Source organism: Plectropomus leopardus, chromosome 5 (assembly GCF_008729295.1).
Source record: "Plectropomus leopardus isolate mb chromosome 5, YSFRI_Pleo_2.0, whole genome shotgun sequence".
NCBI classification, from domain to species: Eukaryota; Metazoa; Chordata; class Actinopteri; order Perciformes; family Serranidae; genus Plectropomus; species Plectropomus leopardus.
The window spans coordinates 12377984-12396137 of NC_056467.1; the positions used below are offsets into that span (position 1 = coordinate 12377984).

Here is an 18154-nt window from a genome sequence, read left to right on the forward strand (position 1 = left end):
GACCATAGAAATGTGTATGATGTGCGTGCCCCCCGCCTTGCTTGTTCCAAACTTTCTTTTTGAGAAATTATGCATTTTCACAAAGAAAATATGGCAATTGTTTTAAATCAAAATATAAAATTATATCAACCAATTATAAACAAGGAACACACACACATTGAAAAAATAAAATCCCCTCTGCATATGATGAAGAGCCATTTAAGTGTTTTGTGGATTACTATGATGGAGGTGAACTACTGTAATGGATTGATGTCCTCTGATTGACTCTGGATTTCTGGAGAACAAGTAGGATGCAATTCTTAAGTTATTTATAAACTTTTTTTATTTATCATAAAGTCATTTAGTGAATTATTTAACAAGGCAATTCATCTTTTTTGTTGAAAAATCAGATAAAATGATAATTTAAAGTAGTAAAATGTTCTTTCAAATATCTCTGGAGATCACTTCCCCTGCTACTCTTTGATTATAGTTTTGTAGCTCATCTCCCTGCAGTCCCTGTATAGTCTCTTTCACACATGCACTGCGAACCTAAAATTAACTAGACATTACTCAAAAGAGCTTCATGTGAAAAGGCAAATGTCAAAATTAGTTGGATTGGACATTAAATAGACTTTACCCAGCCAGCTTCCTGTTACAAAGTCTGTGTAATGTCCGACTGAGCCCATGTGAAAATTGAGCAGGTTATCATCGAGAGAATTCACAGCGAGCAAGCGGATGAGTTGATGTTTCTATCACACGGTTCGTGCAAAACCGGAAGAAAACAAACATCCAAGGGGGAAGAAGAGATACATAGACATAGAGATGGCAACCAAAATGTCCAACTGGAGATATTTGGGAACTTCTGTCAATAAGGGCCAAAGCAAAAATTGTCAAGCAAACTCAAGGAACAGCAAAAGAACAAATGTTTATGACCATATTGTGAATTTGCTACATGACTGCGTAGTAATACACATCATGTCCTGTCTCCTGCATGCTCAACCAAGGTGCCACCCTTTTCCTAAACTAAGTATTTCCAGTAGGTGAGTACATGTCTGACAATCTCTCGTTGTGTGCACGAATGAAAGGTAAACTCCAGACATTGTCCAGAACTGATTCCTCTGACATTGTCTAGAATTTTATTTTAAAAAACGGCTTATGTCTGGATCTTGGATTTTGATGAACAAGTCACTCCTATCTTTCTAAGACTGCTTTAGAGGCATTTTATTTTCACCAGAAATATGCTTGCCATACTGTTATGGTAACCAAGTTTTTTTGTGGACAGATGCACAGAAAAGAAATAAATGTAGGTTGTAAAGGCTCTCCAGTGACAAGAAGGTCTCAGTTTCAGTTACGTCTTGTCCAAATGCCCTTAAGAAAGAAACCTAAACAGCTCATTAAATGTAAAACTGGAAAGCATATTAACCACTTTCCATCAGCAACAGCAGCAAATGTGATGCAGGTATTTGTGTGCATTGCTGACAAGTCTTTGTAACCCTGGACTTTAAATCTTAGACAGTCTGGGGTCGTTTTAGAGTTGATGGTCCTTTCAGGGCCCCTCCGATGCCAGGTCCACTGGGTGATTACCTCGAGCTCCAGGCTCGCTGATGGAGTGCCAGTTTCTGACAGCTGAGTACCAGTTTCATAAAAAACATAATATTACTAACATCACCTTTACCAAGATGATCTGAGTATTGCTCCATAGAGCCAAGCCCCGTGTTTGAACGTCCAGTCAGGAGTTTGCACCTCTGCTTGGGTTATGTGGTTTTGCTGCCTGCTCTTCTCTTTCTTTGGGACACAGAAAAGTGCAAAGGTCCTGGGGTTTGGTGAAGCAGTGCTGAAAAGGAGAAAAAAAAGCAAGAAGACATCAGCACTATTTGAAAATCAAAAGCAAATGTTCTGGGGTTTTTTGGAGGAGAAGTAAATGGTACGTAGTCTCCCGTGTGCTTGGCTTTGAGGAGGTAAAATGAAGACAGCCTCGAGCCTGGCTCCATGCTGGGTGCAGATTAAAATAACTGTCAGGAGACAGGAGCAGCTATTGAGGGAGACAGGGTGACACACAGAGTGATGGGGCTCAGCCTCTCACACTTCATGACACAGTATTTCACTAAAGCTGGTCCAGCTTTACAGCCCACGACCTTGTGTGTGTGTGTGTGTGTGTGTGTGTGTGTGTGTGTGTGTGTGTGTGAGTGTGTGTTCATTTTGCTTTAGCTTGACAGCCCAAGTCATATGTGGGTGCCCGCGTGTGCATGCATGCGTGCATGCATATGTGTGTGTGTGCATGTGTGAACATGGGAGCTTAACTTTACCTTCACTACAGGTGGGACCCAACCAGGTGAGTGGGCACATGCATCGCCCACTCTTCCCATCACAGCGGGCCCTGTGGGAACACTGGCACTGCAGGGAGCAGTCAGGGCCAAAATGGTCTCCACCACAGTCTGAGGCAGAAAAGACAGAGTGGAAGGGAAGGAGAGATTTAAAAAAAGGTGAAGGGGGAGGTTTTAAGAATTTCTGCAAGTTGCATTTTATTACAAATTTTCTCTTTTTTCATCAATTATGTCGGTGACATACAAAATGACTATCTGTGTATCAGTTTATTTCCCCATTTCATGAGAAAGACCTTGTTTTTGTTGCATGCCTCCACAGCAAACGAAGAATCCACAATCAGAAATTCTTAAATTGGCGACAAAGGAGGGCCATGTTTAACAGCAAAACAATCAGAACTTCCATTTACAAATGCTCATACAACTCGTGCAGAATAATCAAAGTCTCATTTCTCCAGTTGTATGCTCAGCACTTCCCTGACAAAGGGAATTTTCACTAAGTCCTTACTATTTATAACACTTACATGTGAACAGTTTCATGCACGGATAAAGACAATGCCTGGGAAAACATTTGTTTGATCTTTTCTTGTTCATTTCACTAAGCAGACACATACGCTTTTAGTAAAAAAGGCATGTCTTTGAGAAGTACTGAGCATACAACTGGATATGACATTTGGATTACACCACACCAGTTTTGTCAGAGTTTGTGAACAGATGTTTTGCTATTGTTTTGCTGTTGTTAAACACGCTCCTCTTTTACTCCAATTTATCACAATTTTTTTTTCAGTTTTTCAAGTCTTTGTTTACTGTGGAGGAGATATAAATTCAGTGTAACACAAGGTGAATAATTAATATACCACAGATTATTTGACCTTTTTCACATCTCTGTCCTGTCCTTCCTGTGGGACAGAGGCACTGTCCAGTCGATGGGTCACATGGGGCCTCAGCAGCACAGTCACATGACCGTCCACAGTTAAATCCAAACCTGCCAGCTTCACACCCTGAAGACAGAAATATCATTATCAGCACTTTTTTCTTCATCAATTAAATATCTATCTTACCCACATACTACAACAAGGGTGAATCGCTGGTGAACTTAAGAAAAATTAAGAACTGAGTGCACGTAGGTAACTAGAATTCTGTTAATCTTCCACTCATATAAAGGACAAGTTAGCAAACCAGACTACATCCAAAAACACATACTCACTTTTTAGTCCTTATGGACTTTTAGGTCTCCTATATATTAAAATACAAGACCATGTGCACATGAGTGTGCAAAATCACATAATTAAAGCACAAAAGAATTAACACAAAAGCATAAAAAGACATAAGTGCAAGTACATGTAGCTGAGAAAACAGATCCACTCAACTGCACAAGTGCATGTAGTGAATACAGACACACACACAGAGATAAGAGCCAGGTCTGTCTCTGGAGCCTGTGGCTGCCTTACAGCTGCTCTGCAATGCTCAGTCATATCTCCTGCTGGGACTGAAGTGGCCATTTAGGCGCTCACACTGCGGCTGAAAGCCCCGCAAGCAGGCAGGAGGGCACAAGGATGTAACAGGAACGCATTAAGCAGTCAGGAAACACCTGTCTCTCATCAAATAACCAGGCTGCTTGCTTGCCCACCTACCTACTAGCCTGTCTGTCTGCCTGCCAGAACAGACTCACACCGACTCATTTCCTTTTTTATGGAAATCTCTTATTCATGTATGCTTATCTGCCCATGTCCCATTGCAGCTGGGCATCCAGGTGGTGGTTTATTAATGTGCGCAAACTTGTGAGTATGTGTGCTTAATAGTGTTTCTGTCTTCATGGTGCTGCTCAATTCCAAGTATCTCAGAAAGCTTATAAAATACGTGAAAGCCTATATACTCACTTCTTTGGCAATGTGGGCCATAGTAGCCTGGTGGACATACACATTGGCCTGTCACATGTTCACATGTCTGCCCCATTTTACAGTCACATGTATGGGCACAGTTCACTCCAAAGAACCCAGATGGGCAACCTATGAGAGACACAAGACACCAATTTTAGGTCACGGTTACTTGTTTTAGCATATGGTTATTAAAATGTAATCATGTTATATTCTGGTTCATTCTTGTCAAAGACAAATATTTCACTAGGAGTATTTTCACAAAAGTGTTAGTGAGGCGACAGGTAACCTTATCACCAAGTTTCTTTTTGTATTATGAGTGAGCGTTTGCATACTGTGTTGACAGGAGTGGCCATAGTATCCAGCAGTACAGCTACAGGTGCCAAGAAAACGGTCGCAGGTCCCATTGTTGAGGCATGGACAGTCTTGTGCACAATCAGGACCGAATTTCCCTTGTGAACAGGCTGCACGCACACACACACACACACACACACACACACACACACACACACACAGACTATGAACATTTTCAATTAAAAATTGATTCAAACTGATTCAGCACAAATCTTATTATGTATTGCAAATATGGTCTATATTTGGCAACTTTTGATGAAGTTGCATATGATCAATAAAGTCCACTATAATGTTGGGTAAAAATGACTGATTGCCTATTTTACCATTTGATAGTTCAAAAAAGTCGTAAGTACGTTTATTAAAAAACAAAAAAAAAGAAAGAAAGAAAAGTAAACTCAAGTGGATCACTTGTTTTTTATGTTTTCAAACTCCAAACGTTTCATTTAGGTTGTGATTATTTTATGTCGTGTCTACTGCCTGTGAAGCTGTACCAGTGTCACAGCGGCGTCCTGTCCAGCCCAGTCCACACTTGCAAGACCCGTTGACAACGTCACACAGACCCCCGTTCTGACAGTTGCATGTGTGTCTGCACTGTAGGCCGTAGCGCCCCCTAGGACACGCTGGAGAAACATGCAGGAGATATCAGGACAAGACAAGTACGAAACCACACCAACTGGTGTAACATATAGACAATATGCAGTGCACAGCAAATGCTCTGTCTGACTGTCTGTTACACACACACACACACACACACACACACACACAGACGATTGCACTAACCACATTCATGTTTATTTAAGCAACAGTTCATTAAAGAGATGGCAAAGTAGTCTAATTTGGCACTGATATAAAAGAATAATCATGTTTCTCTGGGTAATTTAGATTGGGAAAACAATAAGCAAGCAGTCTTTGATTTTCCTGTTTATTTATTTGCTTCCTTGCCAAATCCAGCGACACGGAACACAGAGAACGAGCTACTTATAGGTCTCTGTAAACATTCAACAAGAGGAACTTAAGAGGTGGTACATCCAAGTACATGCAGGAGGCCAAAGAAGAGAACAGTTAACACAAGCAGCAATGGAAATCCCCGCTCGCAATCCAGCTGAATTGCTGATAAAGGGATAGATTAAGAAAGCCAAACTCTGCCTCTGTTTCCCGGGAAAACGGCCTTGTGATCATCAGAGGCCTCACACAGAGGAAGTGGAGAATTTGTTACTTAAATATACAGTGAAAAATGTTCCCTTATTTTAGTGGTTGTTTCTCACTTTCTAGCTTGACCCCCTATTTCTGAAGAACACATTAAGGCCAGTGGTTCCAACTGATGCATGTCAGCCTCAGTGGTGATTTTCAGTTATTGAAGAAAAGAGTAAAAAAATAAAGAGCTCAGTACAAACCACGTTTGATACTGTTTTATTAAAACTTGGACATGCTACCTTGTAATTTAGGACACAGATTTTAAGATTTCTTCATGTCTCAAAAAATGAACCAACTACTTTGTAGAAATGTGTCTTGTCAACCAAAAACACATGCTGTTACATATGCGTGAACAACCAAGTAGAATTAACAGCAAAAGCAAACAAACAGCCAGACAAACAAACAACCAAAAAAAATCGCAAAAAAGAAAAAAATCACAAAGAATAGCTTCTCAGACATAAAATACTTTGTATCAAATGCACCGGGTCTAGTGTACAGTGCCAGTCCCCTGCAATAATATGTTCTCCTGGAAGGAATGTGAGTGTAAGGAATAGGTTTGTAAAAAAGCTGGGCTCGTCCATATTTGGGCTGTGTATATTTACCAAATTCAAGTGTACTGACAGCAAAGATCCCTGAATGATCAAATATCTCCAAAGTTTATCCTTAATTACATTAGAGACTTGAAGAGGTACTGATTTGTGAATAAGAGTCATAACTCCCCTAGCTTTTGATGTGAATGATGCTGCATAAAATGCTCCTCTGCCATCTCCAGCCTATTCTTATATTATCCTCTGTGTGTGAGTCTCCTGTAAGAAGACAATTTTTGAGTCTGTGTCTCTCAGCTTATTCATAACTTCTTTTGTTTTTTGTAAACCTATACAATCCTAGGAGATGCATTTAAGTTCTACCCTTTGAGTCATTTCAAATGGTATACCACAAAATTCCCTTACTATAAGTGACATTTCTGAGAAGATAAACACATTTAAAGGTTAGAACATACATTGAACTCAATGAACCATATGGAAAAATTAACCCCATTTTCACTACTGAATGGGAACCCCGTTAACTTATGCAAATTTGTAAATGGAGCAAACACACTTTCAGGACCTAAAATCACCTTGTTATTAATTAAATGCTGCTTATTTACTGCATATTTACAGCTCAAAACTCATGTTACCGTCTGACGCTGCTCCAGTGTAAGTTTTTTGCAGGCTAGCAAAATGACCATTTACTTGTGCTTACCAACCGATTGGCGTGCATATGACATTAGCAAGTAACTACAACCACAGATGTTCTTTGATTCATAGTTATAGTTAGTTAAATGTATTAATAATAATAATGATAATTCATAAAATAATGTATTCTGTTCTCTTCTCAATAATATTGATATGAAACTTTTTTTATGATTATTTTTGGGGCCTTTTTTCCCTTTATTGATAGGATTGCTGTAGAATGACAGAAAATGTGGGAGAGGGGGGATGACACACAGCAAAGGGCTGCAGGCTGGAATCAAACCTGGGCCGCTGCAAAGGCCTCAGCATATGGGGCGTACACTCTCTCCAGGTGAGCTAGAAGCCGCCCCAATATAGAACTTTTTCAAGGACGAAGGTGAAAAATGTCTAAATTTCCAGGTATTCTAGGACTTACATTTCCAAATGTTGAATTCAAGTACCTCAAGCACATTGAGTACCTTGTACGAACACTGCAATGGGTGCTGGTGTGTCATAGCTATTTCATTAAAATAAAACAGTGAAAAAAGTGTTAGTGTTACCTTGTTGGCAGGACTGTCCCATCCTACCAGGGGCACAGATACACCTCCCAGTTGCTGGGTGGCACTGCCCTCCTTCCCCACAGGAGCACAGCTTAGCACAGTCCTTCCCATAGGACCCACTCGGACAGCCTGCGAAAATAAACACATCTGCATTCACACCAAAGTACAAATCAAAGTAAAGATAAATATCTTTATTTTACAGGCCTTGCGGGTCAGTCAAGGCTGACCAGAAATTTCCACTGCAACACAAACTCTGGAGTGGTTCTGAAGGACAAATAAGTGCAGGGTTTCTTGACTCACTTGAGCTGCAGTCAGCTCCAATGAAGCCAGGAGGACAATAGCAAGTCCCAGTCCTGAAGTCACAGCGACCACCATTGATGCAGCTGCACCTGGACTTGCAGTTCGGCCCAAAAGTCCCTGTTCGACATCCTGGAGAAAAAGAAAGAGAATGTAAATAAAGGGCAAAAGGTCATTGTTACGATATTTAATTGAGATTATTGGGTAATTTCACGTACAGGATACAGGAGACAAGTTAGAAGGAAATTGTATGTAAAAATATGACCATTTTATGTTTACTTTACCTTGACTCCAATGCAAAGCTATGAGTTGGGCTAATTATGCACCATGCTAACACATCTCTCCCACCCAGCATCCTGTTAAACTAAAAGTATATTCTTCATGAAACACACTGACAACAGAAGACTAACAGTGTACTTACGAAGCTCACAGCGTGCTCCGTAGTAACCAGGTAAGCAGCTACATTTCCCCGTCAAAGGATGGCACTGCTCTTGATCTCCTGAACATTGGCAAAGCTGGCTGCAGTTTTGCCCGAACATGCCGGCAGGACAGGCTGGGACAAAACATTCAGGAATACATCATATATACACAACAGTGGAAATATTATGTCATTGAGAAACAAGTGAGAAAAATTACCAACCCTCCCCCAAAAATGGCTTCCCTGAGAGAATTTGTATTCCGAATTAAAAAATGACCTGTACTAGTTATTTTAGAAGGTAAAAATGGAGTAATGTTTCCGGATACTGACCAAATTCGAAGGAGTCAAACTTTATAATGTGCTAAAATACAGCTGTTATATATTGAACACCAAAAATCAATTAATTAATGAATGAAAGTCAAGTCAAGTCAAGTCAGTTTTATTTATAGAGCCCATTATCACAAAACATGGTTTGCCTCAGAGGGCTTTACAGTGTACGACATCCCTCTGCCCATTCGACCCTCACATCACCCAAGGAAAAACTCCCCAAAAAAGAACCCCTGTAACGGGGAAAAAAAAAGAGGAAGAAACCTCAGGAAGAGCGGTAGAGTATACTTGTACTTTTGATTAACTTAACAGAACAGTGTGTAGGATTTAGGGGGATTTTGTGGCATCAAGCAGTGAGGATTGCAGATTGCAACAGTTGAAACTGGTTTGAATTTCTTCAGTGTTCATTTTCCAGGAGATTTTTATCTTGAGCTGAATAACCCGCAGAGGTCACCTCCTCTTTAATGTCAACCCAATAATCAAAAATAGTAAAAACATTGAATAAAGAAGTTTCACATAAAAAATCCTTGTTTCTCTGATGCTCTCATCACAGAAACGCTGCTAGCTACGATGATCGAAGCAAAAATGTGAAAACAAAAATAACCTTAACAAGAGCCAGTGTTTAGTTTGTTCATTCTGGGCTACTGTAGAAACATGGCGGTACAACATGGCAATCTTCGTTGATGGGAACCCGCTCCCTATGTAGATGCAAACATCTCACTCTGAGGTAATGAAAGCAAAACAATTGTTATTTTTAGGTGTTTATACACTAAAGAAAGCATATTTCTTACATTAATACATTTATTACATTTCTGCTAATATATCGCCGTAAGTCCTACACACTGGACCTTTATGACAACGTACACTTGTTCAGTAGTTTGTGGGAACAAACAGAAATGCCATTTCCCTTTCCCTGCTCTTTGAACATACTGTGACATTCAGTATTGACTGGTAACAAAACCAAAACTCCCACCATCTTTCCCTGATGCCCAAACCCCAATGGTCGCAGAGCGCCATTCTTTCACACACCCTTTCTGCACACACACGCATCCACACATCACAATAATGAATTGAGTCCACAGACAATCAGTCATAGCCAACAAGATGAATCTGTGAACTGAGCATGTTTTCGAGTGAGACCGCAGCGCTCGGCTACTCAGTCAGGCAGCAGCAGGCAGCGTGGGGGACAGATAAGAAAGGACTCCAGACTAAAGAGGCAATTACGGCGCTGTCATTATGCATGTCTGCCTTCCAAAGGCCCTTATCCGCCGCAGAGGAGACAAAAACAATGCCTTCTGTTTTACTTGGCAACTGGTGTGTAACATTTATCAGATGTCTGAGGAGTGTGTGAGGACAGGAAGGGAGCTGAGGTGGTGGCGGGGGGGTAGACGGCGTGCTGAGTAGTGAAGCAGCTCGTACACAGTCCTAAAGAGTATGGTCTAAATAATGAAACATTAGCATAAAGTCCTGTGACAGTGAGGGTTTAATGCCAGTGTAGAGTGCATTTCCTGGAATGGGATGAATGGTAATCTTTCCCAGGAGGACCAGGGGAAAAAAAGAAATTTTAATCAGTATTAACAGAATGATTCTTGGTGATCACTTCATTCCCATGATGCTTTTCCTTCCTGATGGGATTACTGTGTTTCGGGGTGACAGTGTTTCCATCAACAAGGCACATATGTCAGCCAAATGGTTCTAAATGCATGGCATTGATATTAGCCTTGTGCCAAGGCTTTCTCAGTCAACAGTTATACATAAGGGTTTGTGAGATTTTACACTTCCAACAATGTTGTCAAGGATTAGCCTTTTTACAATTAAGCAAATCAAATAGTTTTTTTTTTCATTCTTACATTTTTCGCAGCCAGGCCCCGTGAGTCCAGCTGGGCACCCGCAGCTCCCAGTCTCATGGTGACAGGACACTCCAGCCTGGCATTGACACGGCTGTGCACAGGAAACGCCGTAGGACCCCGGAAGGCAGGCTGGGAGTCGACACACACGTGCAGGCACACATCAGTCAGTTTACTCTCATGTTCAAAGTTTTTCTATTTCCATTCTGTTGCAATTTCCTCTGTCCTTTACACACTCACGTTTGTCACACCTGGCTCCCCTCCAGCCTGGCTTGCACTCACAGTGGCCTGTCACGTGGTGGCAACTCGAACTATGGACACAGTCACACCTCTGCTCACAGCCCTCTCCAAAGAATCCCTCTGAACAGGCTTCAAACAAACAACACAAGCATTCACGTTCAGCGTGCGACATTATAACATTGAAATGTTCATTTTATGCTTATTTACCTCAGGCTGATTGCGCAAATTGTTTTGACATGGCAATTTTTATGATTTCATGAGTAAATAAAGCTTCACTTTTATTTCGCAACTGCTGAAAAAAAAAAGCTAGCAAATGCTGTGCAGATGCAAGGTGAGAGAGGCTAAAATTCTCTACGTGTTTTAAGATGCTTTAGCAGTCAACAGAGGGAACACAGATTAGAGATAATATTCTGTGTACAATGAAAAACTAAAAATGCTGAATAAGAACTAAAAGGTTGTAATGCAACAGTGCTGATTAGAAAGTCACCTGACTGACAGAGCTCTCCCCTCCAACCAGGCAGACACACACATCTTCCTGTCACTCTGTCACATCTCCCTCCGTTTGTACAGCTGCAGGCCTGACTGCAGTTCTCTCCATAACGTCCTTCCTCACACTCTAGGAGAGAGGGAGAGGAAACCTCAGCTGCATTTGAGAATTTGTTAATTAAAAAATATAAAAAGGGTTTTACCTAAACAAAAACAGGTACTTTTTAGAGTTTTGGCTTTTAAGTCTCAGGTGTGTTTTTCTTAGCTTACTTACAATGTGATAAATAGCACTGAAGGACTCACCTAACTCACAGGCAGCTCCAGTCCAGCCGGGCGGGCACGAGCACTGGCCGCTCACGCTATTACAAGAGCCTCCGTTTTGACACATACATAGTCCCGAACAGTGTTCTCCATATTGTCCTGCAGGACAGGCTGAACTCAAACACACACACACACACACACACACACACACACACACAGTACAGTATAAGAGTTAATAACATAAAATAACTATGTAGACGAATACAAAAGTTTATAGTCATGATTTGGATTATTATATAACATGAATTATAAGACTATTCATTATGCAATTTATTGTTCTTAGAAATAGTGGTGTATATCGGTATCAATTTTGAATATATCTGGCAACGGCTTCAATACTCATCTTCCGCAGTAGTGATACACTGGTACCAGCTGCGCTTTCTCGCTCTTGACTTTATGCCTTCAGTGTCAATTTTTCCCCTGGTATCGAAAATGGTGTTGAATGTCAATATTTTTCAAGATTTTGTATCAAAATTCGAAATTCCAGTATTGTAATAACATTAATGTACTATGTCCATCTCTCTTTCACAAAAACCAAAGGTTATATCGATTAATCACTTATTATCATTATGTGTTATGTATGTTCTTCAACGGGTGTGTACTAAACAGCTGAAAGTCAACAATTACCCCACACACAGTCAAATTCACGTTTCATATATTAGCTTCTTTTCATTAAGAGACAAATGTAAGGAAATCGCAATCAACATTAAGATTTTGACCCCTCAGGTTTGTGTTTTTGCACTGCTATGTGCATAATGTTTACACCTATGTTAGAAACCAGGAGGGTCTTTCTGCTCTACACAAAATGATTTTCATAGTGCCTTTAAATGACCACAGCAGTGTTTTTACAAAATATGACCTCTCAGCTATAAATGTCTAGTTTACAGCTTTTGCTGACCATTTTTAATTACAAGCTATACAATTGCAGATTTTCTATTTGAGAGTAGTTTTTGAACATTTCCAGGCTGTCATGTTTTAATTTATGTACAATATAAAAACAAACCATCAGACTCGTTAAAACTTGCTCAAGTTGTGTAAATTGCAACATCAAGTCTTTTTCAATTCAATTCAATTTTTTCAAAGAAATTTTAAGAGACTGCTAATTGATATATTCATATTAGACAAAAATGAATGAAAACTGCTTGATGCCTATAGCAGCAGACTAAAATACATCCAACTTTCCAAAAACACGGATAGTTGTGACGTAGCGTATAATAACTCATTGTACTAAATGAGCTAAAGCATGCAAACCCTCTGGTATTGCCCTTTAAGAAAATAGCGGCAGGACTTTTGACAGGGTTTGTCATGCTTTGCTAAGCTACTTGAGTGATGAGCTACTCACGCAGTTGGCAGCTGACTCCAGTCCACCCGGCCGCACAGCTGCAGCGCCCAGTGACGTGGTCACACCTGGCTCCGTTCTGACACTCACAGGTCTGACTGCACTGCTCCCCGAAATGTCCCTCTGGGCACTCTACCCACACAAACCACACACACACACACGCACGCACATACAAAACACATTCAGTATTTACTTAAAATGCAACTGCAGCAAATGTATGAGTGTACAGGGCTAAAGGACATTTTGAGACATTTTCAGCACACATCTTGTAAACTTTTCCTTAATGATCAAAGTCCAAGATGACATTTGGAGTCTAGGAAAGAGAAAAGTGCGCTAATGACAGAGATGCATCATTAAGTCATGCTAGTGGCTTTCTGCTGACTCTGGCTCTGGTAGTTAGGACCACAAAATGGCTGTGGCAAGAGGAAAGTCTTGAATAAGACTCCAGAATGACAGAGTAAGAACTTTAGTGGGTATTTCACTGGATTCATTAAAACAACGGCATGAAACTTTAGCATGAGAACACTGATTGGTTAGCTACTAAAGAGTTATGTTCTCCCTTTCCTAATGTTGATCACTATAAACACGAGGGTGCATTTATCCAGAATAGACCTCAATAAAAGCATGTATGCCAGAGGGCACCCTTGTCCCCCCTCCTTTCTCCACCCTTACCCATCCCTAAAAAAGTCATTGGCAATGTCTCATTATAGAGATAATTGTTCACAAACACATAGTTGTGTTTAAGGAGAGGACGTCGTGATGGGCTGCAGTGAGGGCCTCCCTCACACCCCGTTTTAATGATGTGGCTTCCATTACCCAGAATGCAGTGTGGTCCTGCCCAGCCGGCGGTGCATAGGCAGGCTCCTGTGATGTGGTGGCAGCGGGCACCATTCCTGCACTCGCACATCTGGCCACAGTCAAGACCGTAAAAGCCGTCCGGGCACACTGTGGGCCGAGATAAAACATCCAACTGGTTAGAACTGGCAGCTTCACAAGAGAGGAGAGGAAAAGGTTTTGATGCCAACTTTTTTAGTTCTTTCTCTTCCCTTCCGAATCTCTCACTCTCGTCCTCCTACTTTCCCTCTCTGTCTTACCACCTACTGAAAATACCAATATCAAATTACAGTATCACGCTGCGGCTGTTCATTTGCAGAGCGTCTGCGTTCGTTAAGTGAGCTCATGTCCCACATGTGTGGTGGATCTGGGCCACATCAAAGTCGACGGCGGCTCAGAGGCCGTTCCCTTTCGGGGGTAGAGAGTTGGTAATTAGAGCACCTGCTGAGTCAACAGGCTTCACCAATACATGGTGAAACAAAGCCAGGTTACTGTGCCCCCCTAACACACACACATGCCTACAGTATTGCTGCTGATGTGATGAGATGCCAGTGTAAGAGTCTGTTTCCCATTCTCAAGGAGCGCCAGAGAGATTAAGTGTGCGCAGAGTCAATTGACACTCAGAGAGTTTGGTAAACATAGTGCCTCGCATCCACAAGAACCAAGCCAGAGGCAGCTGGATGAATGAGCCTTTCCACTACTGGGATGTAAATATTGTCTGTAAGCATGACTTCACCAGAGCAGGAAAGAATGACACTGTTTATTCACGGTCTATTTTTTGATAGCTCAATTTGTCACTGAAAAGATCACAGCCTGACTCAAGCATAATAGTTGTATTTTGCAAAATAAAATGTTCTTCCATTCTGGGTTAAATTTAAAGGAATGCTGCTCTTTGCACTGCCAGATTTTGAGTGATTGACAGCCGGTGGGGACATTTCCGTCTTCTGTTTTCTGTTGCAGTGACGTGAGATCTGGTGAAGGTTTGGGTCCCAATTATCTCAGTATCCTGCAGTTTTTCAATTTCATTTATGTACTACCTCTTCTATCTATAAGAAAGCAGTGGACCATGTTACCACAAATTGGGAGTGCGACAGAAACGTGTAACTTGGTGGTTTTGTGTATTCTAAATGCCACAGTGCTCAGGGTGTTTCCCGACAGTTAATGCATCATACACTCCTTCTCCTGCTCCAATTGATGATGCTGTCCACTTCTCTTTTTTCTCCCTCAAGGCCTCAAATTGGGAAAAGTATCCTTCCTGCTCAGCAGTTTCTGGCATGACCATCACTGTGTTCCCACGCTGACAGCATGACGTCTTTGCCTGCCTCTGTAGTGGTTAGGCTGCGATGTTATTAAAGCCAGCCCGCTGAGGATGCTGTCATTTTAGCCCAGCTGTACATTAGGTCTGTGGTAGTACTGTAGCAAAAATCCCTGGTTTTATTGTCTGTTGTTTATTATTATGATAGTCAGTTACTCACACCATGGCAACATCTTTCTGTCCCATGCGAGAATGTTTCAGGAATCTGATGTCAATTTATCAATGACCCAAGGGGCTTGATGCATCTATGATGTGAAACAGATAGGGCTGCACCTTAAAAGTCAGAGATTCTGATCATCAGTCTGAGACCCCTCAGTCAACTGAGATTGCTTCAAGTCAAGCAGTATTTTTTTTGGTGGTTTTTTTTTTGTTATTCAGTGTGCTCTACAGTGCGCTTCTGGGGAAGTCTGGTCCCCAGATTTTGCGGCAGAATGAGTGCTCTTGACTTTCATGCTACGATGCAGTCTCTCTAGCATTGTTACATGAAGAAGTGGTGAATTTACAACTCTAAGCAAGTTAATATGATACAGTCTCTGATTTTTGTTTAGTAACTAGTGTCTGCAAAAAATGTTGCGCATTTGCAATATTTTGTCAGCTTTGTAAGCTTGTTTGCTATATTCCATGAATATCGCTGTCACACTAAATGTCCCACTGAGCCCCAATCAAATTTTAAAACTTCATATGGAAAAAAACATTTCATAAAATAGTCATATTCAACTGCCAAATCTGAATCACCTTGCATAGTTCTCAGTTGGGTACAGCCTTAGAAACAGATAAACATAAAACATCTCAGATGAGTGATGTTCTCTTTTAATGAGGTATTCATGCCAGGCAAAGTAATCACCTCAACATGTTAAAACGCTTTCCTTCCTTTTCAAATGCAGCAGGAAAAGTTTACTGCAGCACAAACTCTACAGTAAATCTTCAGGGGATATACCGACACCTCTGAATGGCAAAGTTTATTATTTGTTTATGCCAGCAGGGGGCAACTGGTTTCCATATTAACTGCAGAGCAGCAATCTGTAATCTAATATTAGGACAGTGTCTGCAAGTGTTTGGAGGTGGAGACTCTTCCCGTCCGAGTCTTTGTTTATGGGTTGGTACAGGGGATTCAGTCCCCCCCCCACACACACACACACACACACACAGACACAGACAGACACACACAGACACACACAGTGTGCCATCACTGAAAGACTCCATCTCCAGACTAAATGAGCTCTTTAAGACAGGAGGATTATTTCCAGATCCCTGGTTGTGTAAGAGCCACTGCTGTCAGCCCATAAAGCAGGTCCAGGGACCACACAGCCGGGGAGAGCAGACCACAGAAATAGAGCGGATAGAGAGAACATAGAATAGAACTTCCTGGTGCCGTTCAGGGTCTATACCCTGAAAGAGGTCAACACAACAACAACAAAACAACCCAGTTTCTTCGACAATAACGCGGATGTTCGATGCCAGCTGAACCAGAGTTCTTTTTACTGCAACCAAATGAACTATTTTGATGCAAACATCAAAGCTGCGGACCAGAACACAGAGCACAATTCACGCTAATTGAAGAAGTGGTCTGGTGTGTAGGACTCATGTCAGCACAATAGCTTGTTTCCTCCGACAAAACTCTACTGAGATGTTTAGCATCAACCACAAGAATGCTCAATGAAACTATGCATTTTGCCATAGTTACAAGCCTTCTGAGTCTCCCTGTTATGTCTATGAATAACATTATGAAAACCAAAGTGTGGACGGACCTAGAATCAAACGCTAAGAAAGGAAAGTGATCTCTTTCCATTTTAATTCTGTGAAACAGATGAACTCAGAGAGATCTGGTCCTTCTCACAGCGCAGGCCTTTTCCTGACTTCTCCTGAAGGAAGAGGCCCAGCAGAAGACTGAGAAACTGGACACCTCTGTTTGAGGAGAAAAGGCCTTCAGCAAACAGAATCCGGTCAGACCGATAGCCCTATTTCCACAGCGACGTCCAATCAGAGTGACGTCTCTGTCTGAGGCCATTAGACTGTTATGACTAGGGATGTGAAGCTCTGTTCTAGTGTGACACAGCCATGATTTACGATACCCCGTGTACTACAGAGGTGGTATGAATTTCTGGGCCTGGTAGTACACTTACACTAAATCTTACACTTTGTAATAACATGAGGCCACTTCAAGTCAAAAGACTATAATCAAGAACAAATCTATTACATTGTTAAGACTCTTGGACTGTTGGTATGTCTTGCAGTTCAATAAAAATATCCCAATGATGAGAAGAACATTAGTTACATGAAGGATTTGCTATGGCAGGATGCTTGAAAAGACTGCAGCCCATGAAATAGAGGCCATCTACCCGAGAATGACTAATACAAATTATATCTTGGGATTTGTGTGGTTTTAAAATGGTTTTGCTCATGACATTACATGGACAATATGATGATTCATTGAATCTGTGTGATGATTCACTCAAACTATGGAAGAAAAGAGAAAATCCAAAGAATATCCTGCAGCGCCCTCTAGCGTTTTAAGACTATAATGTCACCTGTAATGGAGAGAAGCAGTAATGCCTTCAGTGGGGGTGAGATCACATTACATAAAGCTTAAGATCAGCATGGAAAGTTTAATGAAGAATCTGAGAATAAAACTTGGCTGAGCACCCTAAAAGTATTCACAGCTTTTAGGGTTTTTGTATTTTTGATTTCACATCTTAAATTCAGGATTTTAAATTTTGTCAGCAATCCAGATTAGTGTCAGATTTTCCATACAAATAATACTCAACATGAAATTTAGGGATGCAAAAAAAATTTTTTTTTTCATAAGTTAATGAGACCATTACTTTCTAATTTCTGATTTCTGGATTATCATTTGGTCTGAAAAAAGGCAGATTACAGTAACAAAAATGCCCACTCAAATTCTCAGAAGCTTAAGTTGATATATTCAGATTGCTTGTTTTGTCCAAACAACAGCCCCACACCAAAAATAATTAGTTGACTATAAGACAAATACAGGCACACCTCTGACAGAATGAATTGTGTTTTGATCATCACAACTTTTCTGACCTGAGAGCAAATTAAAGCAATTTAAATCAAGAAATACAAAAAGATAAAACAAGATGGTCTGCCTTACCGCTGGATTTTAATTCAAGGACTGAAATAGTTAATATGAACATATTGTCCAGATTTCTTTGTCTTTCCCAGTCTCTACCACTAGAGGTCCCCCAAGGTCAATTTATAAATTCAGATAGAATA

General features: G+C 40.9%; 1 protein-coding gene across 1 annotated transcript in view; it reads right to left on the reverse strand.

The window, feature by feature from the left end:
* Nucleotides 1-682: 682 nt before the first annotated feature.
* Nucleotides 683-18154, reverse strand: part of megf6 (multiple EGF like domains 6) — a 65469-nt gene continuing 47997 nt past the window's right edge. Inside the window, exons 24-38 of the mRNA XM_042486634.1 lie at nucleotides 13588-13716; nucleotides 12775-12903; nucleotides 11415-11543; nucleotides 11113-11241; nucleotides 10626-10754; nucleotides 10389-10517; nucleotides 8215-8346; nucleotides 7797-7925; nucleotides 7497-7625; nucleotides 5023-5151; nucleotides 4513-4641; nucleotides 4181-4309; nucleotides 3173-3301; nucleotides 2286-2414; nucleotides 683-1813 (exon numbers count right to left, since the gene is read on the reverse strand). Coding sequence (XP_042342568.1) covers nucleotides 1734-1813; nucleotides 2286-2414; nucleotides 3173-3301; nucleotides 4181-4309; nucleotides 4513-4641; nucleotides 5023-5151; nucleotides 7497-7625; nucleotides 7797-7925; nucleotides 8215-8346; nucleotides 10389-10517; nucleotides 10626-10754; nucleotides 11113-11241; nucleotides 11415-11543; nucleotides 12775-12903; nucleotides 13588-13716 — 1889 coding nt within the window. The 3' untranslated portion in view covers nucleotides 683-1733. The remainder of the gene's footprint in view (nucleotides 1814-2285; nucleotides 2415-3172; nucleotides 3302-4180; nucleotides 4310-4512; nucleotides 4642-5022; nucleotides 5152-7496; nucleotides 7626-7796; nucleotides 7926-8214; nucleotides 8347-10388; nucleotides 10518-10625; nucleotides 10755-11112; nucleotides 11242-11414; nucleotides 11544-12774; nucleotides 12904-13587; nucleotides 13717-18154) is intronic.